Raw genomic sequence first — 26921 nt, 5'->3', positions numbered from 1 at the left:
ATGATTGCATGACCAATGAAAACCTGAATTCAGGTCAGGTTAACCCCAATGTTTTGATTATTTTCCTTATAAAACAGTGCAAAGGTTGTACTGGGTTATTTACTAGGTAGTGCTTATCAAAGCTGTTCTAGATCTGCTTAGCAGCAGTCCTGCCGCCCATTAACAAGCCCCCCAGCCCGGAGCAGAGCTCGTATAAGACGCTGTTAGCCACAGTCGGCCTGCTGAAGGGGTACGCAAAGGAGCTGCTGAGTAAACACTTTGAGCCTAATCCGTATTGAGGAAAATACTTCTACAGTGTGTGTGTGTGTGTGTGTGTGTGTGTGTTTGTGTGTGTGTGTGTGTGTGTGTGTGTGTGTGTGTGTGTGTGTGTGTGTGTGTGTGTGTGTGTGTTTGTGTGTGTGTGTGTGTGTGTGTGTGTGTGTGTGTGTGTGTGTGTGTGTGTGTGTGTGTGTGTGTGTGTGTGTGTGTGTGTGTGTGTGTGTGTGTGTGTGTGTGCATGAATCATTTTTTATCTGAGTGGACTGCTGGAAACATCTTGGTTGAAAAACTTGCAGTTCTAGTCTCCACTCTTTCTTTCTCCCCCCCCCCCCCCCCCCCCCCCCCCCCCCACCCCCCCCCCTCTCTGTCTCTCTCTCTCTCGCTCTCTCTCTCTCACTCTCTCGGGTATATTTTTAAACATCCTCTGATGTAAATGCTCTCTTCCTTCCTAACGTTTCCCCTCAGAAAGCTCATACACAACAACTGTGAGCCAACCTCTTATCTTTTGTCCTTCACTGTGTGTGTGTGTGTGTGTGTGTGTGTGTGTGTGTGTGTGTGTGTGTGTGTGTGTGTGTGTGTGTGTGTGTGTGTGTGTGTGTGTGTGTGTGTGTGTGTGTGTGTGTGTGTACAGGGAGGTGTGTGTGCGCCAGGATGGTCTAGTCCATCTGACAGTGGTGTATTTCGGGAAGGAACAGGTTGAAGAAGTGCGCGGCATTCTAGAGAACACGTCCAGGTGAGTGAAATCACAGCCCAGAGGTCACAGACACCCCACTGTCTTGTTAGACATAACGTCTGACACTGTTAGGTCAGACCCCTCCCATTATCTATTTAGATTGAACATTAACATGTTCAAATAAAATAAGGGGGGGGGGGTATACTTACTTTATTCGTTTTTTGAATCAAGCTGCATATGCTATGTGAGATTCGTTGCCATGGCAATATCGTTTGCCTGGACGGTTTAGTATGGCCTTGAAGCGATCTCCGTCTCTGTCTGTCTGTCTGTCTTTGTTTCTGCCTGTGCTGTAGGTTTCCTTCAAATGTCCAGAAAGTAAGGAACCTTGGTTTCCTTACTTGAAACAATCTGAAAACAGAAAAAGCCTTTAATCTGTACATCAGAAATTAATTTGGGTTTAAGCGAAAAGCTGCACATTTCCCACATTGTTGGGATTAGGAGGAAAATAAAAAGTTTGAGTGAATGAGTGACAAATGGAGAATAAGTGAATGATTGAAAAGAAAATAGAAGAAACGAGAAAGGAGGGATCGAAAAGTTCATAGTCCAAATAACTTTGTTTATCATTGTCTTATTGGTTACACTAAAACAATGTCGATCCTTGTTCTAATATGGATCCCCTGTACTGTAAAATAGAGACACCAACTCGCCACACGCTTCTTTCAAAGCTGATCTTGTCTGACACTGACCTGATCTGTAAATCCAATTGCTCCCAGGATTACAGTTGAATTATAGTATAAATTGGTCCTGGAGTTCTCAGTTTTCAACATTTTCAGTGTCCTTGATCCTGCTTTAAGCAGGTAAACGCAAACATTGTACTTAAGTGCTATTTTCTGAAATTGAGTCCCGGTACAGTACAGTAAGTGCACATCAAGATGATATTTCAGCCAGGACAAGTTGCCAGCAATGACTGAAGTGATAGCATTATAGCTCTCAATAAGTCCAGTTCTCCCGACAAACATTGCTTTCATAAACGTGAAATGAGGCTGGACACACCAGGAATGTCACACCCAGATAACAGAACAACTCAAGTTAGCCAAAACACTCAGCTCCTCTCAATGGGAAGGACAGTAAGCCTGTTGTTTTGGCATTAGCTCAACCAGCTTTACCAAGTTTTATATCGGTATTGCTTTAACATCACATATAGCAAAATATTAAAACTTTTAGGAAGCTATTACAAATTAGATAAATAGGTGCTCATATAAATACAGCAATGGGGTACACATTTATAAACCTATCAAATATAAATAAATATACATGTAATTCAAAATCCAAATCTCGGATTCCAGAGGCTCAAACAGCGCAATGATCTGATAATGATAAATAATACATCTACAGCAAAATATACTTGAAAGGGCTGAAATGTGTAAGGGCTCTGCAAAAATAGTAGAAAGGAAGTGTGGGTAGAGAGAAGGGGAGGAAGCATGTTTACACAAGGAGGGCGGGGAGCTCAGAAGAGATCTAGCAATACATATGAATAATAGTTCAGAGCATGAGATATTATAATAGCACAGAGACTGAGCCTAGGAGGAGAAGGGAGATTGAGCAGAGAATATAGAAGGGTAAGAGGAAGGGCTTGCTAGGGGGAAACAAACAAACACACACACACACACACACACACACACACACACACACACACACACACACACACACACACACACACACACACACACACACACACACACACACAATGATAAGAATCCTACGGTGAGGAAAAGGTGCAGAAGAGCGTGTGTGTGTGTGTGTGTGTGTGTGTGTGTGTGTGCGTGCGTGCGTGCATTCGTGTGCAAGCATGCACGTGTGTGAGTGCTTAAGATGAACGACATGATATGATATGTCTGACAACAGTAAGATTACATTCCAAGAGCTAACACACACTCACACACACACACACACACACACACACACACACACACACACACACACACACACACACACACACACACACACACACACATACACACACAACCCCACAAACAAACACACACTCACATACAGATGACACGATATGATGAAATACAGGTAGAGACAGATATTGCATCTTCTGTGTTACATATCATCATCAGAAACCCAACCAAGATGATTCCAGGAAGTGTTCAGCCTTCCTTTAGTTTCACACACATCAACGTCTATGAACATCACTCTTATCTCTTGAACATTACTCTTATCTCTAGAACACAAGTACAAACAAGCGTCAAGATAGAGGAGGCAAGCACACAGATGATCACACACGCACGCACATTCACACACGCACGCACGCACGACTGCACACACACACACACACCAAGTCTTCCTCCGTCGTGTGGTAGCAGAACTAATAGGATCTGTGTTTGTGTGGGTCAGATACGGTACTTGAGTGTTTATCAAACTCAGTTTCGACCTCTTTTTGGTATTTAGCACAAACTACACCCACTGCAAACAGATGGGATGGATTTCCTGTCGCATCCACGTCCACATCCACCACCACATCCTACTATTAATAGATGTGTTTTCAATATAGTTTTATGACTACCAGTCCATGAAGATGTGTTGCATCAAATGCACATTTTGAACACCTAAATGAGAGTTGCTTTGAACGTTGAATTAAAAATCCAATGTATTTAGGTGTGTTTACTCTGTATTTAACCCGTATTTAACTGTTTGGACCTGTATTTAACATGTATTTCCCCTGTATTTCACCAATGTTTAACCTCTTACACCTGGATTTTATAGATATTATAACATAGCCAAACAATGACCCCCCCGCCACACACACACTCGACACACAAACAGCGGACACACACGCACATATTCACAAACCAACACACGCATATTAACACGCACACACACACACACACACACACACACACACACACACACACACACACACACACACACACACACACACACACACACACACACACACACACACTGGTGGTGGTGAGTTAGGTCCCCCCCTTCACTGTAAGCGTCTTTGGGTCATTGAAAAGCGCTATATAAATATAATGAATTATTATTATTTACTCGACAGGAGATTCTAGAATTGTGTCATAAGCGCTGCAAGAATTTCCCCTGAGGACGGAATTTTCTAAAAAACTCCTAAAATCCTGTAAGCCTTGAAAAAGTATTCAAGGGCTCTTTTCAGATTGTCTGCAAACGATAAAAATGTCACCCATAACATTTTTGGATGTACAAATACTTTATATATTGCAAACGTTTGTAGAAAGTATAACACCACATCCTGTGGCTCACTCTGTCTGTCTGTCACGCACACACACACACACACACATGATTTACACACTTTTTTAAATTTGTTAGGGTCAGGGACAGCCAGCTCCTGATGAGCTATTCACACACAAACACACGCATATTAACACGTGTGCACACACACACACACACACACACACACACACACACACACACACACACACACACACACACTGGTGGTGGTGAGTTAGGTCCCCCCCATCAGTGTAAGAGTCTTTGGGTCATTGAAAAGCGCTATATAAATATAATGAATTGTTATTATTTACTTGACAAGAGTGTGTGTGACAAGAGATTACTTGACAGCCAGCTCCTGACGAGCTGGATGTCGCCTTGCATGGTTGACTCTGCCGTCGGTGTGTCAATGTGTGTATTAACGATGTAAGTCGCTTTGGAGAAAAGCGTCTGCTAAATGCCCTAATTCTAATTCTAACACGAACCACACGCAAACCAAAATACACACCTCACACACACACACACACACACATTAACACACGTGTGTGTGTGTGTGTGTGTGTGTGTGTGTGTGTGTGTGTGTGTGTGTGTGTGTGTGTGTGTGTGTGTGTGTGTGTGTGTGTGTGTGTGTGTGTGTGTGTGTGTGTGCAGGGGTGTAAAGTGAGGGTGAGGATTTCCTGGCTTGCCCCTGACCAATATACACACAATATATAAATTTAGAAAGAGCAAAACATGGAACAGAATGAGTCACATCATTTCATACAAATGTAAAATAAATATTCTGTGTCAGAGAAGTTACGCTTTTCTAATTTGACAACAAAAATGTTTTATTTTGAGGATATATTGAGGGAGAGGAGAGAATGAGAGCAGGTGCTAAAAACTGATCTGGATTTGTCCGGATGTAGGTCAGGCAGAACAAATGTCTACAATGAACTGAAGAACAGCATATTCCTCACTACAACCATGTTTAAAAAAACATGTTCAGAACAATTCATGAATACGTCTATCTTTTAATCGACTGGCCCACTCTTTCCCTACACTTTGTCAAATTCATGGTGTCCCAACATTTTTTTTATATTATAGGGAGGAAAATTTTAAGAACTACACTCTGATCCAGCTGGACGAGGAGTTTTCCCGGGGCCGGGGTCTGGACCTGGGGGCCCGAGCCTGGGAGGGAGGCAACGTTCTGCTCTTCTTCTGCGACGTCGACATCTACTTCAACGCTGACTTCCTCACCACCTGCCGACTCAACACCCTACCTGGTGAGCCTCGCCCTCACGCTACCGACACACACAACACTGTACCAAAACTCAACCGACACACAATAAACGCTACAACAACATTCTACCAACACGCAACCGACACGCTATAGACGCTGCACCAACATACTACCAACACTGTGCCAAACAACACTCTACCAACATGAAACAACACGCTACTAACAACCTACCAGCACGCTACAGACACACTATAATCGCTAAACCAACACTCTACCAACACTCTAAAAGCACTCTACCAACACTCTACCAACACTCTACCCACACTCTACCAACCCTCTACCAACACCCTAACATCACCCTTACCACACTCTAACAACACCCTACCAACACTTACTCAACACGCTTTCAACTCTACCAACACTACCAAAACTATGAAAAAAAAGAAACGAAAACAAGAAAGATTCCAAGTAGTAGGCCTATGCATATAGTCTACATCGGACAAAAAACAAAAAAAACAAATCACAGAACAAATACACGCAAGCAGACACGAACCACGGTGTGACACACAGCCAGACAACCCCACAGCACACATACCACAGCCATGTTCAGATGTCTAACACATAGTTTCTTCCAGGTAAAAGGGTGTTCTACCCTGTGCTCTTCAGCCAGTACAACCCCACACTTATCTACGGAGGCCCCGACCACATCCCACCAGTGCAGCAACAGCTGGTAATGCAGTTTAATACAAACTATTTGATGTTTCTCTTTACATTAACCAAGGGCCAACAACTGCCAACCACTAATGGAAAAACCCCTGGGCAGAGAGTTGTTGCTTTCAATTCTGGGTGGGATATAAATATTTACTGTGCCCTGTTTCCTTTTCAGTGGCAGAGAAAAAAAAATACCCGGATACGTGCTTCTGTTGAGTAGATTGTGGGTTTGTGTATGTTAGCTAGATCATTTTTGTGAATTTACCACCAACTCCTTTTTCCTTTCGTAGGTGATTAAGAAGGACACAGGGTTTTGGAGGGATTTTGGTTACGGCATGACCTGCCAATACAGATCGGACTTTGTAAACATAGGTAGGTACAGGTCACACACAAACACACTCATTAGACGACTATCATTGGTTTTATATTTATGCGTAAAAACATGTTATTTTGCTTTGTTTGTATAATTGTCTTTCTGTGTTTTAACAAAGAGGCCCACTTAGCTTTATTTTTCTGCTGAGAAAATAAGCGAATGAGTTCAACTGGGTCAGAAAGTTCCAGAATGTGCTTTCATCATGGTGGAGCTAATGATGGTATTTGCGCCAACTAAATCCCTGCCCGAGATTAAATTCGTGCATAGCTTTACAAAAAACTTTTCTGGTTGGAGAACACAAATATAAAAAGAATAGTGTTTTTTTTTTATCTTATTATAATTCTGTTGATGGTATTCTAGAACCTTTCTCTTAACCTAAACCAAGTTCAAAACATATCATAACATGTTCAGCCGTCACCGACACGCAGGACAACAGGAACAAAGAAATTAAAATTAAAGGAGGGAAAGAATGCTTCACTGTAAAGCGGCATGTTTAAACATGTACAATAATAATCACTGTGTTCCCTGCTCATAAACATGCCTTCCAATCATAATGCCTACTGTGGGATAACTGTTTCACACACCTGTAGGCCATGATGGTATATTTTGACCCACGTCAGTTTGAGAAAAGAATGGGACGAATATCCTATATTTTTATCATGATGAGCTAAATCAATCACAACTCGTTTTTGGTGTAGCAACGACACAATGGACAGTAGTCGTTCCCCTCACCCCTATGCTAATGCTGTGTAATAATGTTTATGCTTATAATAATGCTTATTACTGAATTCATCATTAATGTGTCCTTGTTGTAAAGCGTTAAAAAAGTATTAAAATAGTTTATATACGTTTTAGAATAGTTAATAATAATGATAATGATGACGTTGATGATGATGATGATGATGATTTTGATAATGGTTATAAAGTCAGTTAGTAAATAATAATACAAATAAAACCAACTTCCCTTAACCTACCTTGTTTCAAATAAATAATAAGGCCATCGACTTGTGCCTCTTACTTAGCGATGCAGTTGTGTCCTTAACAACGGTTTCCCCCCTGCCCCTCCCCAACCCCCCACCCCTTCCCCTCCTTCCCTCCTCTAGGGGGCTTCGACGTGGACATCAAAGGCTGGGGCGGCGAGGACGTCCACCTCTACAGGAAGTATCTCCATAGCAACCTGCTGGTGGTGCGGGCTCCCTCCAGGGGGCTGTTCCACCTGTGGCACGAGAAGCACTGCGCAGACGAGCTACGCCCGGACCAGTACCGCATGTGCATGCAGACCAAGGCCATGAACGAGGCCTCGCACGGCCAGCTGGGCATGCTGCTCTTCAGGCAGGAGATCCAGGCCCACCTCCGGCAGCAGAAGCCCGCCGCAAAGCCCCAAAAGAAGACCAAAGCCTAAAGGACTGATCATGGTTCCACGTTGAAGCAACGCAGGGGGCGGGGGGGGTTACGGAGCCATCACGTCCTTTCGGACCCTCCTTGCGTCCACCGCAAGGGCCTGACCGGCGCCTCCCAGAAATTGTAGCCTTGCGTCGAGGCACGCAGCAGCAAGGGCTGGAATTGGTTCCGCTCACTTAAACCCGACTCAGAACCAAAACCGGTTCGCGACTGCGTCGAAGCGTCTGTGTTGTCATGTGTTGGCGTTGCGTCGACGTGGAACCATAATTGAGCCTTAACGTCGGGAATCCATTAAGGAGGATGCCCCTTTGCGCTGTCATGACTACTTTAAGGCACGCGTAGGCTGAGAGACTGAGAGAGGGCCGTGAAGGGAAGCGTTATCTCGGTCCGCTGCCACGCAATGTCCCCGCATCTTGCTTCATGTGAGCTGTGGTCGCCGTTGAGCAGTCCCTGGTCGCCTACTAACTATGAGCTGTGTACACCAGTCTCCCAGTCTATTTGAGCTGTGTACACCAGTTAACATTCCCCCGAGCGAGAAGAATAAGAACATGACAACAACAACAACAACAACAACAAAGACAAGAATGAATTCAGATGTTTTTTTAAACATGTTACAGAGACTGATATCCCTCTATAGGAAGTCCCGCCCTCTCTCTGGTCGTTCCCCGTTAAACCCGTGTAACTGGAACAGATATTGCTTCCGCTCTTGCATGACAGGAAGTCACGCCCTCTCTCTCGCCTATAACGCACATTTGGAGGACCCCACTCAAGACGTTACGTGGTGAGATGTGAACGCCTTGTAAACGCCGTTATACCAGAGCTAACAGCGAGGTTCTATATTATGTGTGAAACTTTTGGGCAAAAAAATTCGCATTCATCTCGACAACTGGAGCAACGAACAACGTGGGAGTTTCGTTCAAGCGAAACTTGATCTTGGTCTGTTTTACTGCTGTCCCATCGGTGGGAAATGGGCGGATAGAAGAAGCAGTTTTGGCTGTAACTGTATACTCGTGGCAATAAATGAGCAGGAAGGACGGACAAAAACCCTCCCTGTAGTGAGGTCTTTGGAAAAAATCTCATGAAAAAACTAGCTCTGGAAGTTATACAGAGAATGAAGTCAGAGTCGTTAAGTGCCTTCTATGACGAAAATGCAGATATTTTTTGTCTTCTTCTTATTGGATGAGTCAATGGTGCCATCTAGTGGACTGACGTTGTAAAACTTCCTTAACGATATTTTTTATTTTATTCATAATTATTTTCTTTTCATTACTACATGCCCCCTTTCTTCTAATTTATACGTGTGTTTTTCTTGAAATGCAAACAGCAGGTCCCAGTACACACATATAATTAAATATTGAAGTGTAAGCAAAACGAAACATGAATGTTATTTAAATGTTTGAAATTGTCTAAAGTATAATCTCTTCTCAATATGAAATACTTTTTTTAACAGAAAAATTCCACTTGCTCATGACTCCAAATCATGGATTTCTTTGGCCCCAATTTATTCAAATGATCCTTACTATCCATTTGTGACATAACAAATAGGGGTGCCCACCAGTTGTGTGAGAGACACGGTTGGAATGAGCCATCAACTCCAGTCTACCAGTCACTAAATTCCCCATGAAGATGACCAAATATAGCCCTAACCCCTGACCGGTTTACCATACACCTGGGTGGACCCTCCCACTCCACTTATGATGTCAAAAAAAGACAAACTCACATAAGCTGGGTATGATAGGTTCCCTTTAACATGGTTGACTAAAGGTCTATTTTTATGTCTGCAAATTAGTTAGGAGAATTTTTTCTTTTTGATTAATGCTCTTTATGTATAAATACATATATATATATAAATTATGTTAAATGCAAGCCTGAATGTTACCCTGGTTAAATATGTTTTATTTTATTTTTTTTAATTCTCACACACACACACACACACACACACACACACACACACACACACACACACACACACACACACACACACACACACACACACACACACACACACACACACACACACACACACACAATGTTGGGTAAAAGGTATCAAAGTGTTATCAAGGTGAGGTATAATGCAATGTAGTGAAATTAAAACATGGAAAATTTATGTTAGCCAAAACAGCCAATGGTTGATATGAAGCACAATTTCATAAAATTATAATAGAGTCTAATATAGCAGCCTGTAATAGTGACTCTAATTTAACTGTACTTTTGTTTTAATTATATCCATCAGACAACATCCTGAAAAGAATATAAGAATACAGACAGCTAGAATAGGCCTGTTAATAAATATATATACATCGATTCGCCGCTAGATAGCAGCATCGTGCGGAAAATAAGAGAAAAATGGTCCCTTGCCTCCTCATTTCTTTCTAATTCAGGAAAATCTGTGTTCAGTTTTAGGATTGTTCAGAAAGATTTAGAACCCTTCGACTAGGATTTTAACATCAGTGACACAAAAGGAAGCATGCAATTAGAAAGTAGGACATCACCAATACAGTCATAAGGAAAATGTAGGCCTGAATCAATAACGCCCTTCTTGTAGGGCATCTCTGACCTTAACCTTCCTCAACCCTGACTATTTGTGTCATGAATGTGTGAGGATATTTACGAACAAAGTTTCCTGTTCAGTTTAGGAATTTATTTTGTTATGACTGTTGGGCGGTGTTACGTAGAATACTTCAAATAATAAAATACAAATGGTCTGTATTTGCATTTGAGACAACTCATTTGCGGCGAGTGGAACAACCATTCTGTTTAATAATGGGGATAAATCCGAATAACATGTAACGAAGCAATTGTTCAGTATGCCAAAGTCGTCCGCTACGGAAACATTTGAATTTCAAGCAAAGCAGAACTATAGTGTTTCAGGCCTCAGCTCCCGTTCAGGGTGACTTGTCCCTGCTACACAGGAGGCTGCGGTTTCAGGACCGCAGTTCCAGGACCCTATTCCTTCGTTGGGGCCCTATCGGGACACGCACTACCTTTTCCTTGGACGGCGAATGGATCTCATGAGTAACTCAAGAATAATTCAGGAAAACGTTATTAAACACAACATAAAGCTAACCTAAACTCAATCAGATGTAAAAATACTTACCCTAACCAAAACCCTAATCTTAACCATTTTACCATCTAAAATGTGCAATTTATTGATGTAGACATTTATCTTCAAATAATTTACAACGCCATCCTATGAAAATGCAACAACAAACCAAGCCCCCAAAAAACTAGAAGTAGAAGTGCGGTCCTAGGATTGAGGTCCTGAGACTACGGGGATTCACTACGGCCCGTGACTGGTCACGAAAACTCCGCCCAGGCCGCACCCTTAACTCCGCCTTTTTTTGCATACGGGACCTCGGGCAGGAGCGATGTGGGCTTATGACACAGTCCCGTCCGGCCGTTAACGACTTCAGATGCTTGCTTTCTTGCCGGTCGAAATCCAATGCGTCCTTCTGCACACGACAGGTGTCGGTCCAAATTATTGTGTGGCTCCTAATTCGGCATTTTCAAGTTCTTCCGCATAATATGCCATATCAGCATCGGCAGTGACAACATTTTTAATCCTTCTATCTACATGTTGGAGAAACACTTGAGCAACTGGAATGCGTTGTTATATCTGGTTTTGTAACCTAGGCGTTATTACTATTCGTCCGTTTCGTTGTTGAACGCGCCCACTGACAGACAGGACAGCGACGGACCAAGGAGGATTGGGTATAGATCATCCTCAGACAACATGTTCGAGGCCAAGGGAATCGCGTTTATTCTGCTGGACATCGCGTGTCTCATACTAGGTGTGTATACCAACATCGGCGGGATACTGTGTGCCTTCTTTGATATGATTTGTGTGCGCTTGTGTGTTTGTGTGCGTGAGTGTGTGTGCGCTTGTGTGTTTTGTTTTGTTTTCTTGACGCCCAGACGCAAAGGGAGTGGTTGGAGCTTAAAGCATGGCGTGTGTTTACTCACATAATGTTCCTGAAGGGTTTATTGTCAACAATGTGTAGCTTCTAAATGACGAATAGGAAATGCTTGGAGCTATTGTCTTCGTTCTTTGTTATCAGTTCTGACATGTTCGTGGTAATATTATAATAGGTCATATAGTAATAGTGTTATAATAGGAGTGACGTATGCTGCATGCTTTCATTGACAACATAAGGAATGCCTTCACGTTAATTATTACAGTTAAACTAAATACACCTACTAAAATACACCGGAGATCTGTATCATTTTATATAGGCCTATATCCTTTTATGCATAATGAACATAAAGCTCAGAGATGTTATTTTCACCCAGTATTTAAAATAAATATACATCCTTAGGCCTACATTTCATACCTATTTGTTGTCCGTTGACCAGATGCACAGTCCGTTGTCTCACAGGCTTAAATGCCACAGGGCAGTTTAGAACCGTTGAAATCAGATTATATGATTATATCGTGATATGTACTGACTCATCCACAGGCAGCTTCCCCCTGCAGAGACTTACTGAATCTCCAGGGACCCACTGTCTTCCACTTATTGATTAGTGTTCCAACTAGTTTAATGCTGTCAGCTTGGGCTTGAATAAATATATATATATATATATATATATATATATATATATATATATATATATATATATATATATATATATATATATATATATATATATTCATATATTCAAGCCATAGCTGAAAGCGTTAAAATATATATATATATATATATATATATATATATATATATATATATATATATATATATATATATATATATATATATATATATAGTTTAATATATATATCAATTAGCCGCAGCTATAAGCAAGTAAATAAATAATTCCAGATCATTTCCAGGTCCCTACCAGTAGAGAGGAGGTCCTGGCTTTACTATCAGTGCCTTATCACTGTCAGTCCAATGCGCTGCACATAATCTTCTGATGGAATTCGAGCATCAATACTTTCAGTCAATGTCTCCATGGATATTGATTCTCTCAGATTGTGAGACACAGAGTGGCGGCTGTTTGCCTGGTCGGAAGAAAGCAGTATTTCCAGAATGGGGCATGTCAGGTGACTGTGTGTAGTAGCACAGTTGCTTCCATGGTGTGTGTGTGTGTGTGTGTGTGTGTGTGTGTGTGTGTGTGTGTGTGTGTGTGTGTGTGTGTGTGTGTGTGTGTGTGTGTGTGTGTGTGTGTGTGTGTGTGTGCGCGCGTGTGCAAGGCTGGATTAGTACCCCCCTACTGAAGCTTATTGCCCCATAGCCCGATTTTACAAAGACACATTTTGGATTATGTTGATACCACTCGCAGCTGCGCAGTCATTTGTTGTTGTTGAGATCGGAATAAAGTATTTTCATTCGCCAACATTTAGTGGCTGGCCCGGGTAGGCGTTCGACAAGTTTTACAACAAGTTTGACTCCCGCTGATATGAACCGTTTCTGTGTTTCAAGCGATGGATGCCTGCCAGGGAGACAGACGAGACCTATGTTTGTATGTGAGAATGAATGCAAATCTGTGTGTGTGTGTGTGTGTGTGTGTGCATTTGTATGTGTGTTAGTGTACATGTAGGCATGCATGCTGGGCGGAGGTATGGAGATTCTCGCACACACAGCATTGCCGAGGCACTAACTGTTGGAACTGAGCGAAATCCTTCTTCCCTTAGTGTATAATGCTTGCTTGCTTATGAAAACAAATGAGCTCTCTATCTAAGCTCATAACAAGAGCAGAGAAAAGGCTGCAATCCTCGGCTGAAACGTTGAACACTCAGACCCATTAGCATTGTCTCTTGACTTTACGTGTGTTTGTAGGGTCAGGGTCAGGAAGGCAGGCCCTTACAGGGTAAGACAGATTCTTTATAGGCAGGGTAAGGGTTAAGCAGGGCCTTTATAGGCAGGGTTAAGGTTAAGTTTCATCCGACTTCTTGAAAATGTTGAAATGTCTGATAAAATATGTATTAATATGAATTTTACAAACGTCATAACCTTCTTATCCATAGCTTTGTCCACCAAAGAGTGTTTTTGTACGAAAACACATTGGATCACTGTTAAAAAGGATCAGGCCTCTCATTAGTTTTCAGCTCATTGCCGCCCTTTGAGCTATTCGATTCGTCCACACTCCAGCCATCCATCCATCTGTCCATCCATCTCTCTCCCTCTCCCACTCGCTCTCGCTCTCCCTCTCCCTCTCTCTCACACTCTGTCTTTCTCTCTCTGTCTCTCCCTCCCTCTCTCCCTCTCTCCCTCTCTCTCTCTCTCTCTCTCTCTCTCTCTCTCTCTCTCTCTCTCTCTCTCTCTCTGAGCTTGATGACTTACTCTTGACGATGACTCCCGACCTCTGAGCTCCTCCTTTCTCTTCCTCCCACTCCCCCTCACCCCCTACCCCAACACCCCTACGCAGGAGGCTTACCCCTAGCCATCCTTAAACTCGGTAAGGTCCGCCCCTACCAGAGGGGCTTTTTCTGTCAAGACGACAGCATCCGCTACCCTTTCCACGACAGCACCATCACCTCCACAGTGCTGTACACAGTGGGATTCACCCTGCCCATTGTCTCTGTAAGTAAAGATCCACTCACCCCGAGCCACCCACTTTGAAACAATACCCACAGTCCAAAGGTGGTGCAGAAGGAGACTTGGGCCCAATCCCATTTCTACCCCTTACCCCTTCCCCTTACCTCTCCCCCTTATCAAAACAAGGGGGAGGGGTAAGGGGAAGGGGTAAGGGGTAGAAATGGGATAAGGCCTCAAAGGTGTCTTATTATACCACCAGCTGTGAGTGTGAATAGCCATTACAAGCCGTTTTGAAAACCTGCCTCTTCAGACATAACAAGTGGGTGTGTCCACCTAGATGTGTGCTGGACTGTAGCAAACGTTGCTCCTCTATCTCTCATACGTCTATCACACTCACACCTGGGGGTACAATGTGTCACCTTTAAAGCTCCTGTGAAGAGTTTGAACAGAATATTCCTCCTACACTCCCTTTGACAGTTCGGTAAAACAATTGGAGGTGTACCTGGATCTGATCTTTTTTTTTTCTTCCGGATAAGCCCGGTCCGCCTTGCACTGCGCTGCAGGTCCAACGTGGCTCTTAAACAGCGCTAGTCGTCTTTGGTTCTGCTCTCTGCCTCTGAGGTTGGGGGTTTTCAGGGCACTACTCAGGAGCCCTGTGGTTGCATACACAACCATATGAAACCAATAGTGCTGAGAACAATGTCCACTTAAAACAAAAAAAAGGTTGCGAGACTTTTGTGTCGAAACCTAGAGTTGGAACTTGACTGACTCAAGTAAGATTGTATCCCAAGTGTTTTGCATTAAGAAACGATCCTTCCGCTTCGGGCCCGTTTTCACACCAGACTCTCTATCCTTATTTGCACTTAGACAAACACAAATGGGCATCACTCACGCAACCAGCGTCATCTTAACGGCCAGGGGGGTGCTGTTAATAACCTGTGAGGAGTGATTGTCGCAGAGAGAGAGAGAGAGAGAGAGAGAGAGAGAGAGAGAGAGAGAGAGAGAGAGAGAGAGAGAGAGAAAGAGAGAGCATGTGTGTACCACATGTCCTTACGTCACTAAGTGTGCCTGTGATTTAATGTTTAAAGAAACAACCCGTCTCGATAGCCACTGCAGGCGTCATCGGCCCCCCACTGATGGACGTTAACAGTGATAGACCGGAAGAGAAACCCTTTGTGATCTGAAGAGACAGCCGGCTCATCTCCCTGGGGCTGATTCTGAGCAACAGAGGACTGCATGAAGTCATCCGTGTATTCTGTGAGAGCGATCTGTCCATCCGTCTTTTGCAGCATGACTAGTATGACTTTGAGTGTGTGACCTTAAAGCCGCAAACGAGGAACGATTAGGAGAACGTTAGAGCAATGAAGAAAGAGGGATATATTTTTTACTATATGTTCTCGTTCTTCTAACCTTCTCTCTTCACTTGCATGTTGGCCTGAGCAAAGCCATAACAAACCACTAATCCATAACCCTTAACCCATCTATTAGCCAACAAATATTCCATTGAAATAACTGCTGAAAGTTTAAATTATTCCTACAAATGTTCACCTTTCTTAAGGACAAGGCTGGGGGGATTCTATGTTTTTCTCCTTTAGTTATTCTACCATCAACACATCGTTCAAAAAGGTAGCTGCAGCCATGGTCATAGGTCAGATATTTGTTATCCACGTTAGGCTGTGTGCTAGAAAAACAATGGACAAAACAAGGGCAAGCCCGTAAATCGGCCAACTCACACAAACATAGATCCATTCCCGCCTCGTTCTTCAACACAGTAGAGCTACAGCCTGGGCCTCGGTATCTCCATCTGCCTCCGCTGCTCTCTCTCCGACAGTCGTTTAAACAGAGCTCCTTTGGGGGGGGAGGGCGTGGGTGCGTGCGTGGGTGTTGTGTCACTCTTATAACCCGTTCTGTTTTGTTTTTTGTCTTTCCTCTCTTCCCCTCCCTCCCCCTCTCTCCTCCCCCCTCTCTCCCCCTCTCTCTCGTTACTTCTCCTGCTAGCCGGACTCCCGTTTGCGATACTCAATATCCGGCACACTCCTTTCCGCAGGGGTTTTTTCTGTAGCGATGATTCGATCAGGTACCCCTATAAAGACGACACCATTACCTATCAGTTGTTAGGGGGCGTTATGATCCCCGTCTTGGTGCTCACTGTAAGTGCATCTCTCGTCCTGGCTGCTTACACCTGTGCGTTTCATGTTGTTGTTGTCTTTATGGTGCTGCACATAACCCTTAAGGGCTGATTATGGTTCCACGTCGTCAACGCAAACGCAAGGACCACGCAGACGCTTCGACGCAGTCGTGAACCTGTTTTGGTTCTGAGTCGGTTTTTTCGTAAGCGGACCAATCACAGCCCCTTATGGCTGCGTCGCCCCGGCGGAAAGGTTACTATTTTTGGGAGGTGCACGTCAGGCCCTTGCGGTTTCCGTAAGGACGGAAAGGGTCCGTGAAACCACTTGCGTAGCGTCGACGTGGAACCATAATCAGCCCTTTACCCTTAACACTTCCTTTTCATGACAGACTTAAGTAATTATTCTCACTACTAATTATAACACTTACTCCTTTAATCGTACACAACATTTTACTGATTGTAAATTCGGTCGGAAAAATAGTTGCTACGTCTCTCTTGCAAGGCACTGAAACCAATTATGTCACCAATATACACTATACGTTAAAGCACTGCTTCCCTAGCTCCATTCAAGTGGAAACAAAAACAACTGCTTTTCTTCTGAAAAGTCGTAGTTAGTCCTGTTATCTGTATCCTTCATTACAGTAGAGTTCGATTTCATTACATTGATACCGTCACTTCACCATACACGTGCCCAAAATTCCTTGAAGCAGATCAGCAAAAGACCGATATATTTTTAAGTGGACATTATTCTCTTTCCTTTATTTGTGTCTTTATCCAATAATAATTACTATAATAATAAAAACCCTCACCTCAACCTTTTATAAATAAAACAGTGATAAAATATTAATATGAAGTATGTTTTATATATTATAGGATAGTAGTCTCCACTTCCATGCTTTTCAATGTAGTGATGAAAATTCTTGTGAATGAACTTGAAATGCTGTATGCCAACATATCTCCCCCTATCCCTTCCATCCCTCCCAGATGCTCATAGGAGAGTGGCTCACGGTTCACCTGAACCGCAGCAAGCCCAGTTCACCCTTCAGCAAAAGCTTCCTAGTGGCTGTTTACAAAGCTATCGGCACCTTCCTCTTTGGCGCGGCGATGAGCCAATCACTGACGGACATAGCCAAGTATTCTATTGGTCGCCTCAGGCCACACTTCCTGGATGTGTGCAAACCCAATTGGACCCAGATCAACTGCACAGTGGGGGGTTATATTGAGAACTTCAGCTGCGGCGGAAACACCAGGCTGAGCAACGAGGGCAGGTAAATATTGCTTGACTCATCAAAGTGCTATCGGTCTTTCTCAGCAAGTAGCCATTTTGGTTCTAAACACTAGCTAGCATATGGAACTCAAAATATGGCTGCTTGGGGAACAAGGCCCTTTAAGGCTAGGGTAGGCCATTTATTTTAGAATATATTTTTTTGTTGTATTTGTTAAAATAACACAATTTGTTAAAAAAATACACCCATGTCTTGCCTTAAAAGATATCAGAGGTTTGGTCAGCAGTGCTAAACACGTGAACGTAGCTGGTACATGAGGGGTAGTTGGAAACTATTATTTCACTCCCTAGCTGTCTATAATCAATGACGCCCCTGGGGTTCGCTTCACATATTTAGCAAAATCTTTTCTTTTACCCAACCAACAACATTTTGTAATATGGACAGGGGCACGGCTTCAAGTCAAACAGACCGTTATAAAAGTTAATCCAGTTAAATGTCACATAAAACTACCAACAAAAAACAAAGATGACGATGACGATGACTAGTTTCCCAGTTTCCCCCCTCTAATTCTCTTTGCTTTATCAGCCCGGAGCAGAACGGTTGCAGAGGATATCCCCTTCCATTAACATTTAAACAAAGACCTTTAGCACAAACATGCATAGAGACAGGGGTGGAGGAACCACCTCCCAGAAACTCTCCAATCCATTGTTCAACTTAATACACATTTAAAAGATGGCCATGACATTGGTGGCTGCGGTTACAGTTTGTACACTTTTAACAGAAGTTAAAACCACAAAAACAAATCTGTTATTAAATTAGAAGGGTTGCGTGGTTCATCCATCCATTATAGGTCATTCGACAATTACATCCGTTGTTTTTCCCTTGGCCCACTGCGTAATAGACAGGGACAGAAATAGCAGCAAATCTCATAGTTAGTAATGAGTAAGTGTATGCCAAACGGGTTTCATGCGTCCCGGCAGGGCACGCCCCCTCTGTTGGCCAGATCCTCTGGTCCCTTCCCGCCCTCCGCTGTTTAGTCCTCCCAATTTAACACAATCATTCCATTATCCCCATGGTGACCGAGCCGTATCCAAGTCAACCTGTTATTTACTACCAGTCCTTGAGCAGAGGCTTTTATCCAAAGCCGCTCACTGTGAATGTGAGACTGGCCTTTCGTTGCAGTAATGAGCGGGTAGCAGTTGGGGGGGGAGACCCGGCTGTAGGGCGCCCAAAGGCAGACTGTGTGACTGCAGACATGGAGGAATTGAAGCCAGAGCCTTTCAGCTGGGGGTCAAGCACCCTCACTGATAAGACGATCCTACACCCCCAGACATGTGATGTTTTTTGGCCCTTGTCTGCTGATATTGGGGGCCTGGTCGCTTGGTATGAAAGCCCATAGGATTATGGTCACACATATGGAAACATAAGCCATGATACAAGGCACATAGGCTATTCATTCACGGGTCAGTCAGGGCCAGAGTGTACGCAGCACAACATGTCTATATGACCTGTCCAGATCATGTTAGTTTAACATTCATAGGTCAGGGTCCATGAATAATATGTGTGTCTGCAGTCTAGAGAACAGCAGTGCTTCATGAGACACTGAAACACGAGTCCCTTGGACTAGGAACAAACACCTGTCGGTAGCACTGTGTGTGTGTGTGTGTGTGTGTGTGTGTGTGTGTGTGTGTGTGTGTGTGTGTGTGTGTGTGCGTGCGCGCGTTTGTGTGTGTGTGCGTGTGCGCGCGTTTGTTTGTGTGTGTGTGCGCGTTTGTGTGTGTGTGTGTGCATGTTTGTGTGTGCGCGTTTGTGTGTGTGTGTGTGTGTCTGTGTGTGCATGTTTGTGTGTGTGTGTGTGTGTGTGTGTGTGTGTGTGTGTGTGTGTGTGTGTGTGTGTGTGTGTGTGTGTGTGTGCATGCGTGTGTGTGTGTGGTCGCGGTTGGGCAGCATAAGGCTATTTTACGTTTGGCCCCTTATGTCTAGAGAGGGAGTGGGCCCTCCTACATGGAGCCCACCATGTTGTGCTGCCATGTTTATACAGCAGCCCCGAGTGGACAAAAACGCTTCTAGAGAGGACATGTTCAGTCACATACTACACCTTTAATATTCCATATGTAATGTGAAATAAAGGAAAGGGGTATGATTGAATTACTTCCCTGTGCAGTCCTTTCACAGAGCCAACAAACTGTGGGTGGATGGTTGTCTAGCTAGCTATAGACCCGGGGAACATAGGACCCTTTTTTTTTTAAAAAGGGTCCTATGTTCCCCAGTCTCATACAAAGAGGGGAACATAGGCAGGGGTGGACTGGGACAGAAAGTCAGCCCTGGCATTTTCTGTCCAGACCAGGGGTCTCATTTATAACCGTTGCGTACGCACAAAACGGGGCTGAAAGTTGCGTACGTGACTTTTCACGCCAAGGTTGTGATCTATAAAAAACCAACTTGACGGGAAAATGTGCGCAGCCCTAAGCAAACTCTGACCCATGCGTACGCATGGTTTGGAGGAAAAGGAGAATTGGCGACACAGACGGTGTGGTGGTGAACTGAAGTCAGACCGAAGAATTGCAGAGTGAGAAGAACGATTATGTTTTATCATCGCCCTTCATCAATTTAATTTCAACCCGTATCATGCGTTAAATCCTAATCAGAATAATTTAAGTCCACTGCGTTATTTCTCAGTTATAACTCCAGAAATATCTCCTTAGAATAGAAATAAAAAGAAATTCTCTATATTTAATCCCGTCACTCCATACTGTCCACTGACGGCGCGACTGCATGGAATAAAGCATCTGTCCAACATGTGTCAATAACATAATATTTTTATGTGACACTGTAAACACATGATCAAATGTCAATTAAATCCCAAGTGTGAAAAACCAAGCCACACTCATCACAATCGTTGTCCGTTACTCTTGATGCTTTTCATGACAAATCAGGCATTAAAAAGGGGTTATGTTCAAGAACATTTTACGTGGGTAATTACAAACTGATTATCCAAGGCGTTCTCGTCAGTCTTATTACCGTAACCCTATAAATACAGAGGTGAGCGCCGTGGTAATGCTGCAACATATGGCACTTCTGGCGGACCATGCAGGATTCGGAGGGAGAGGGTATTTAGGGACCATAACGATTTATTGGTAGGCTACATAAAAATATGTAACTCTATGTCAGACCACTTCTTTTTTAATTCTGGGACTGTGCGCTCCGTGCTACTGACAGAGTTCACTGCTGCAGCAACATGTTGCCACTCACTCTGCTTTTTGTTGTTGGCGATTCCAATCCCGTGACCGCCGAACAAAACTACCTTTCGGGCCTCCATCTCACCCACAAGTGTCTCCACTTCAACCTCCGTGAAATTTCGCTTTTTTGATTTTCTCAGTACTTCTGCCATTGTTTCCAACAAGACATAATACCGGCATCTGAGTCTGTTTTATATGCAGATCGCATTCATGAGGTCATTTGCATTGACCATTTATGGTTAAAAAGGGGCGTGTAGAGGGCGGAACGTGAAGCTGATTCAGCTGCGCACAATTATAGTCAGTATGTGATTTATAAAGCAAAGATTGCGTACAAGTGTGCGTACGCAGTGTTTTATAAATCTGAATATTTTTTGGCGCACGCAAAACTTGGCTTCTGGGCGTACGCACATTTTTAGTAACGATCCTACGCACAGTTTTATAAATGAGACCCCAGCCCACTACATTATCAGCACTAGGGGTGGGACGAGATGAACGGGAAGAAGCCTGTATGTACTTGATTAAAACAATTTAATCAAGTACATCCATCCGAATAATAGTACAACACTGTAAATAGCAGTTGTTGCTTTTTACTGTTTTTGTTTTTCAAGTTTGTGTCTCTGGTGCTGCTGACAAAATAGATGTGAAACCCGAACAGGAAGTTAACAGACCTCCTGTGGTCGCTGCATCTCCATCACCCATATCTACAGATCTATAAAACCCTTGTTAAATATCACACTTGATCCAACGCTAAATTCTCTCTTGCAGTTTTTAGTCTGTGACTGTGAAAATCTTTTGGTGTAAGCCCAGCATTAGTTAAAACCAGACTGACAATAACAAAATATCCTGACAAATAATCTAAATAGAAACATATTACAGACAGTAGCAGCATTAGAGCTGAAACTCATTTGTTTTAACGGTGACTCAGTCATTATGAAACCATAAATAGAGAATTGAAAAATTATATATTATCTATAGCTGTATGAAAGTCTAAGACATGAATTACAGGTTTTCTCAGATACGTGTATGTGCACATGTATGTTTACATGTGCACATACACGCATGAGAATGCATATCTATTCAGACCTGTAATTCATGTCTTAGACTTTTTCACACGGCTATTGGTAAAAAAAATTGTATTCTCTATTTATGGTTATAAAAACGTACTTCCTCGTCCGCAGCCAGCCAGCTACACAAAAAAACAGCAAATAGAACTTGTACTCAGTATCTGTGTACTGACAAGTATATGTAGCCAATAGCCATGTAGCCTTTTTTGATGTAGTGACACTTGGTGACAAATGTATCTGTCATGAAGGATGACTTAAGTCTCCAAAGAGCCCCAAGGCCTACCTTCATAACTTTTAATTGAACTTAAAAGATATGCAGATGTTTGAAATTAACATCAATATGAAAATCTTCAACCAGGAAATCATAATCAAACCTTTTGTTTCAATCTGAGACAAAACAAGTTGCATAATAAAATCACATAGTCAGGACGAATCTCTCTCTCTCTCTCTCTCTCTCTCTCTCTCTCTCTCTCTCTCTCTCTCTCTCTCATCATAGAAGAACTTCTAGCAGGTCAGGAAAACCTGTTTGACAGGAGATGATAGTAGCAGAGAATATAGGAGACATTCATGAATTACCAATTGTCATTTTATCACACATAGTATGTTTCTTCACATAAACCTTTAAAAATACACATATTGCATTCCTCTCACCACATGCAATAGTCGTCACCTCAGTAAACAATAAATTAATTGAAAGATTGCAATAAATTCAATGGCAATCATACTACCGTAATAATTTCCTATAGGTTTACTTGTATTTTGTGCTAAAATTCAAAGTATCTGATCTGTATTTAAAAATTGATTGAAATATATAGCTTGATTCTGCATCTCTATTTACAGCTCGAGTCCGTGTCAATGTTTACTGTTGCTATGGCAACAAGAGACTGCTGACGTTAGCAGATGTTAGCTAGCTTAGCTAAATCATCTGAACAATAATAACCCATAATATCACAATTCTGCATATTTAAACAAAATCAACCACAACTACCAACAGTCACAGCCCTTCAACTCTCGGCTAATATGTTATCACAAGTATGCAGTTAATTAGGTCACATCACATTCAATGTAAAAACGTTTTCTACTTTGTTTTGGACATGTCTCAAAATGTAGCCTAGCCCCAGGCTAACGTTACTTAGCATATATGCCTCCACTCGCTCGTCTCCTGGCGCAGCAGCACCTGCTGGGTTGTGGACCCCGGCACCAAATAGGTCTGTCAATTTTGAACATTTAACTTCCATCTCCAGAGGCTTAAGTCGCCGTTTTTCAGCACCACCCGGGCGTTTTCAGCTCCGTACCGGCTCCCGCGACTCCGGCCCATGCCATGAGGTCCCGCCCACCCTGGTTTGTGTTGTGATTGACAGCACTGTCAGGGCTCTCTGAGCCAGTCAGCCCATGATTGATTGACAATGACAAACATAGACCAATAATATGCGTCGATGCTGCTAGCTCTCTGTAGCCCATTGGCCGGCCCAATTGGAGGGAATTTAGAGAGAGAGGAAAAAAGAAAACATAGCGGACCGGACCGGCCCACATTGGGTCAACGGACCACCGGGACGATGCCCGGTATGCCAGATGGCCAGTCCACCCCTGAACATAGGACCCGGGGAACATAGGACCCGGGGAACATAGACACGCTCCCCTATAGCTAACCAGCGCTCGGCTATGTATATGCTAATTAGGAAATAGTAGTATCTACTCGAGGCTAACCTCATATACGAGGAAAACTAAGGGTAAATGATCCCAACACAGACATCAAGCTGGAGAAGACGGAAGCGCAAAGTAACCGGACTTGGGTCTCTGTTGAGCAGAAAACAGCAATGGCTAGTGCGACCTGTGTTTCAGAGGGCTGTCCCTGAGATAGACTTACGGTGTTGCTGCAGCAGCACATGATAAGGGAGAGGGAATAGGGCATTAAACATCCAGTGCTACGGTGAAGGCTATTGTATTCCTATTCCTAATAAATTAATAATTGATTGCTCCACCAATGATAAAGTACGCCCAATAATAAGTATGAATTTGATTGATTGTCAGGTCTGTGGCAGAAAATGTGTGTGATGGTCCCGAAATAAATATGTCTCAAGAGTAACCACTGACCTTTCACACAGTGGTGTGTGTGTGTGTGTGTGTGTGTGTGTGTGTGTGTGTGTGTGTGTGTGTGTGTGTGTGTGTGTGTGTGTGTGTGTGTGTGTGTGTGTGTCCCTGTTTATATTTGTTTTCAGGCAGAAAGAAATATTTTGGCTACAACAGCGATGCTAAAAAGGCAGCTGCAGCCCAGTACTTAATGTGATTTCTGTGTGCATGTTTTTTGGTAAACAGATAAATGACAGAGGCTCAGCGGATAATTATGGGCTGGCTCCAAACCTAACAACCACTGTGTCAAGGAATGCTGCTCTTCCTATGTATTCCTACAGGCTTGCTTTGTTTCTTCAAGGACAGGATAGTGACGAGTGACAGGAAAGGAGGGAGGGAGGGAGGGAGGGAGAGAGAGAGAGAGAGAGAGAGAGAGAGAGAGAGAGAGAGAGAGAGAGAGAGAGAGAGAGAGAGAGAGAGAGAGAGAGAGAGAGAGAGAGAGAGAGAGAGAGAGAGAGAGAGAGAGAGAGAGAGAGAGAGAGGGAGGGAGGGAGGGAGGGAGGGAGGGAGGGAGGGAGGGAGGGGGAGAGAGAGAGAGAGAGAGAGAGAGAGAGAGAGAGAGAGAGAGAGAGAGAGAGAGAGAGAGAGAGAGAGAGAGAGAGAGAGAGAGAGAGAGAGAGAGAGAGAGAGAGAGAGAGAGACTTTAAAGGGGAAGTGTCTGTGCGGTTCTTCCTGATCAACCCCACGACTAGACAAAGCATTCCACTATGGGTGTATCAAAGACACTCCTTCAAATGCCGGTTTCATCCTAAGTAGGAAAGATCAGATTAGATGGCTGCCTTTTCCACGGTCTCATAAGAGAGCACTTCACACAGATAACGTGTCATTCATTTGTTATTTCCCCTTCCCTCTCTGTTTCAGGCTGTCCTTCTATTCGGGACACTCCTCGTTTTCCATGTACTGCATGCTGTTCCTGGCTGTGAGTTCCATAACGTTATCTTTATTATGGGATCTATCGCCATAAATCACTTGAGAGGCCCTGTTTTATTTGTCCAGAACTGCCTATGCAAAGCTCAAAAGACTTGCTTACTCATACATAGTATGCCATTGCCAACCAACACAAATTATGTGTAATATATTTTATAATTTAACAAAATAACCAAGGGCTCTTGGCACCAAAGGTATAACGAAAGCCTTCTTGTTTTTTTGATGGAATAGAAGACGAGGAGAGTGTGGAGGGAAAGACCAGTTCTTCATCTCGTCTAGATTAAAAAGATCTATTGTGACAGGTATATACAGGTGTAACCTATAGACAGAAACTCGACACGTGATAGAGTCAAACCCTACAGTTCTCCTGTGTCAGTCATTTGGATATCCTGGGATAAATAACCTACCAGTGAGTCACAAGGAGGCAGCTCGTACAGAATGTCAGCATTAGCATACTGCAACACACAGTGTAGCATAGTAGCATTAGCCAACTGCTCTCACCTTCCTACCAGGGACGTTGATTGTGCCATTTGTTCTATATCGTTATCCTCATAGAATATTTGCCATATTTGGGCAAAATTATGATATCGAACCTAAATCTACTCCCCCAACGCTGGTGATTCACTCTGCCTCATTGGCTATATCCTAAGCCAGGGGTCACCAACACAGTGCCCGCGTGCACCATGGCACCCGCAAGGACCACATGAGGCGCCCGCAGGCCTGTTCTAAAAATAGCACTACTCATTCTTGAACAACTCTTTCCCACCTTTTTTAAGTCATCGTTGATAATTATTGTGAGAAATCATTAACATGACTTAATTAATTAACATGTCTTCACATAGATGGGTATCATTAATAGTAATATATAACTAAAGGCAAACTGAGCAAATTTGTTATTTCAGAAGAGTGTATAGAACTGGGTGCCCTTCGTATGACTCAGTGCCCATGAAGTAGCTCTCAGGTTCAACAAGGTTGGTGATCCCTGTCCTAAGCCAATCAGGGGGCTTTTTTAAATACCATAATCACAATCTGCCTAAGTCATCTATTGGACTCATTTTTGACTCTAAATCCAAGATGAACCTCACAATATAATTTTGGCAATTATGCTACGAGGCTAACGACATAATAGCACGCCTGTCACACTAACGCCTCTCTCCCCCTCTCCCGTGTAGCTCTACCTCCAGGCTAGGCTCACAGCCAGCTGGGCGCGCCTCCTGCGGCCCACCCTGCAGTTCTTCCTGATCGCGGCGTCCGTCTACACGGGGCTGTCCCGGGTGTCCGACTACAAGCACCACTGGAGCGATGTGCTGGTGGGCCTGCTGCAAGGAGCCCTCATGGCCCTCCTCGTGGTGAGTGGAAAGACCCTTCAGAGTAGGAGCGAGCCGGGGGGGGATGGGGGGGATGTGTCGGTGAACCCTATGGACTAGCGTTATGGCCGTTTTGACTCCCAGCCCAAAGGGCCTGGTTTCAAACCTGCTCTCTGCAGCCTAACCTCAAGTTCAGGTTCTTTTATTTGTCGAATGCACAACATAAGAGGCAAGCAGTCATAGCTGGCAATGTTGTTTTTAACTAATTCCAATTTGAACCAATAAAAATAGTATAATCTAAGAATAAAATTAATAACAAAATATATTATATTTGTGTGTGTGTGTGTGTGTGTGTGTGTGTGTGTGTGTGTGTGTGTGTGTGTGTGTGTGTGTGTGTGTGTGTGTGTGGGGGGGGGGGGTCTTGTGTTGCTCGGAAAAAAAGCTGTTCTTGAGCCTTGATGCTCTGATACCGTCTGCCCGACTGTAGCAGAGAGAGCAGTTTCTGGCTATGGTGGCTGTGGTCCCTGAGAACAG

General features: G+C 43.5%; 2 protein-coding genes across 3 annotated transcripts in view; both read left to right on the top strand.

Annotated features, from left to right (window-relative positions):
- csgalnact1a (chondroitin sulfate N-acetylgalactosaminyltransferase 1a) overlaps positions 1 to 10599 on the top strand; it is a 22381-nt gene extending 11782 nt beyond the window's left edge. Inside the window, exons 4-8 of the mRNA XM_030354907.1 lie at positions 890 to 991; positions 5270 to 5448; positions 6041 to 6135; positions 6407 to 6488; positions 7593 to 10599. Coding sequence (XP_030210767.1) covers positions 890 to 991; positions 5270 to 5448; positions 6041 to 6135; positions 6407 to 6488; positions 7593 to 7891 — 757 coding nt within the window. The 3' untranslated portion in view covers positions 7892 to 10599. The remainder of the gene's footprint in view (positions 1 to 889; positions 992 to 5269; positions 5449 to 6040; positions 6136 to 6406; positions 6489 to 7592) is intronic.
- A 625-nt stretch (positions 10600 to 11224) lies between these two features.
- The window catches only part of plpp1a (phospholipid phosphatase 1a), a 17686-nt gene continuing 1989 nt past the window's right edge, over positions 11225 to 26921 (top strand). The window contains exons 1-5 of one of the 2 annotated variants that reach the window (XM_030354911.1): positions 11225 to 11681; positions 16365 to 16516; positions 17479 to 17762; positions 25015 to 25072; positions 26253 to 26429. In XM_030354911.1, coding sequence (XP_030210771.1) covers positions 11624 to 11681; positions 16365 to 16516; positions 17479 to 17762; positions 25015 to 25072; positions 26253 to 26429 — 729 coding nt within the window. In that variant the 5' untranslated portion in view covers positions 11225 to 11623. Of the gene's footprint in view, positions 11682 to 14256; positions 14412 to 16364; positions 16517 to 17478; positions 17763 to 25014; positions 25073 to 26252; positions 26430 to 26921 lie in introns of both variants that reach the window. The other variant, XM_030354910.1, reaches the window with a different exon arrangement.

The sequence above is a fragment of the Gadus morhua genome, chromosome 4 (genome assembly GCF_902167405.1).
Source record: "Gadus morhua chromosome 4, gadMor3.0, whole genome shotgun sequence".
Lineage (NCBI taxonomy): Eukaryota > Metazoa > Chordata > Actinopteri > Gadiformes > Gadidae > Gadus > Gadus morhua.
This window is presented reverse-complemented; position numbering and strand designations above follow the sequence as displayed.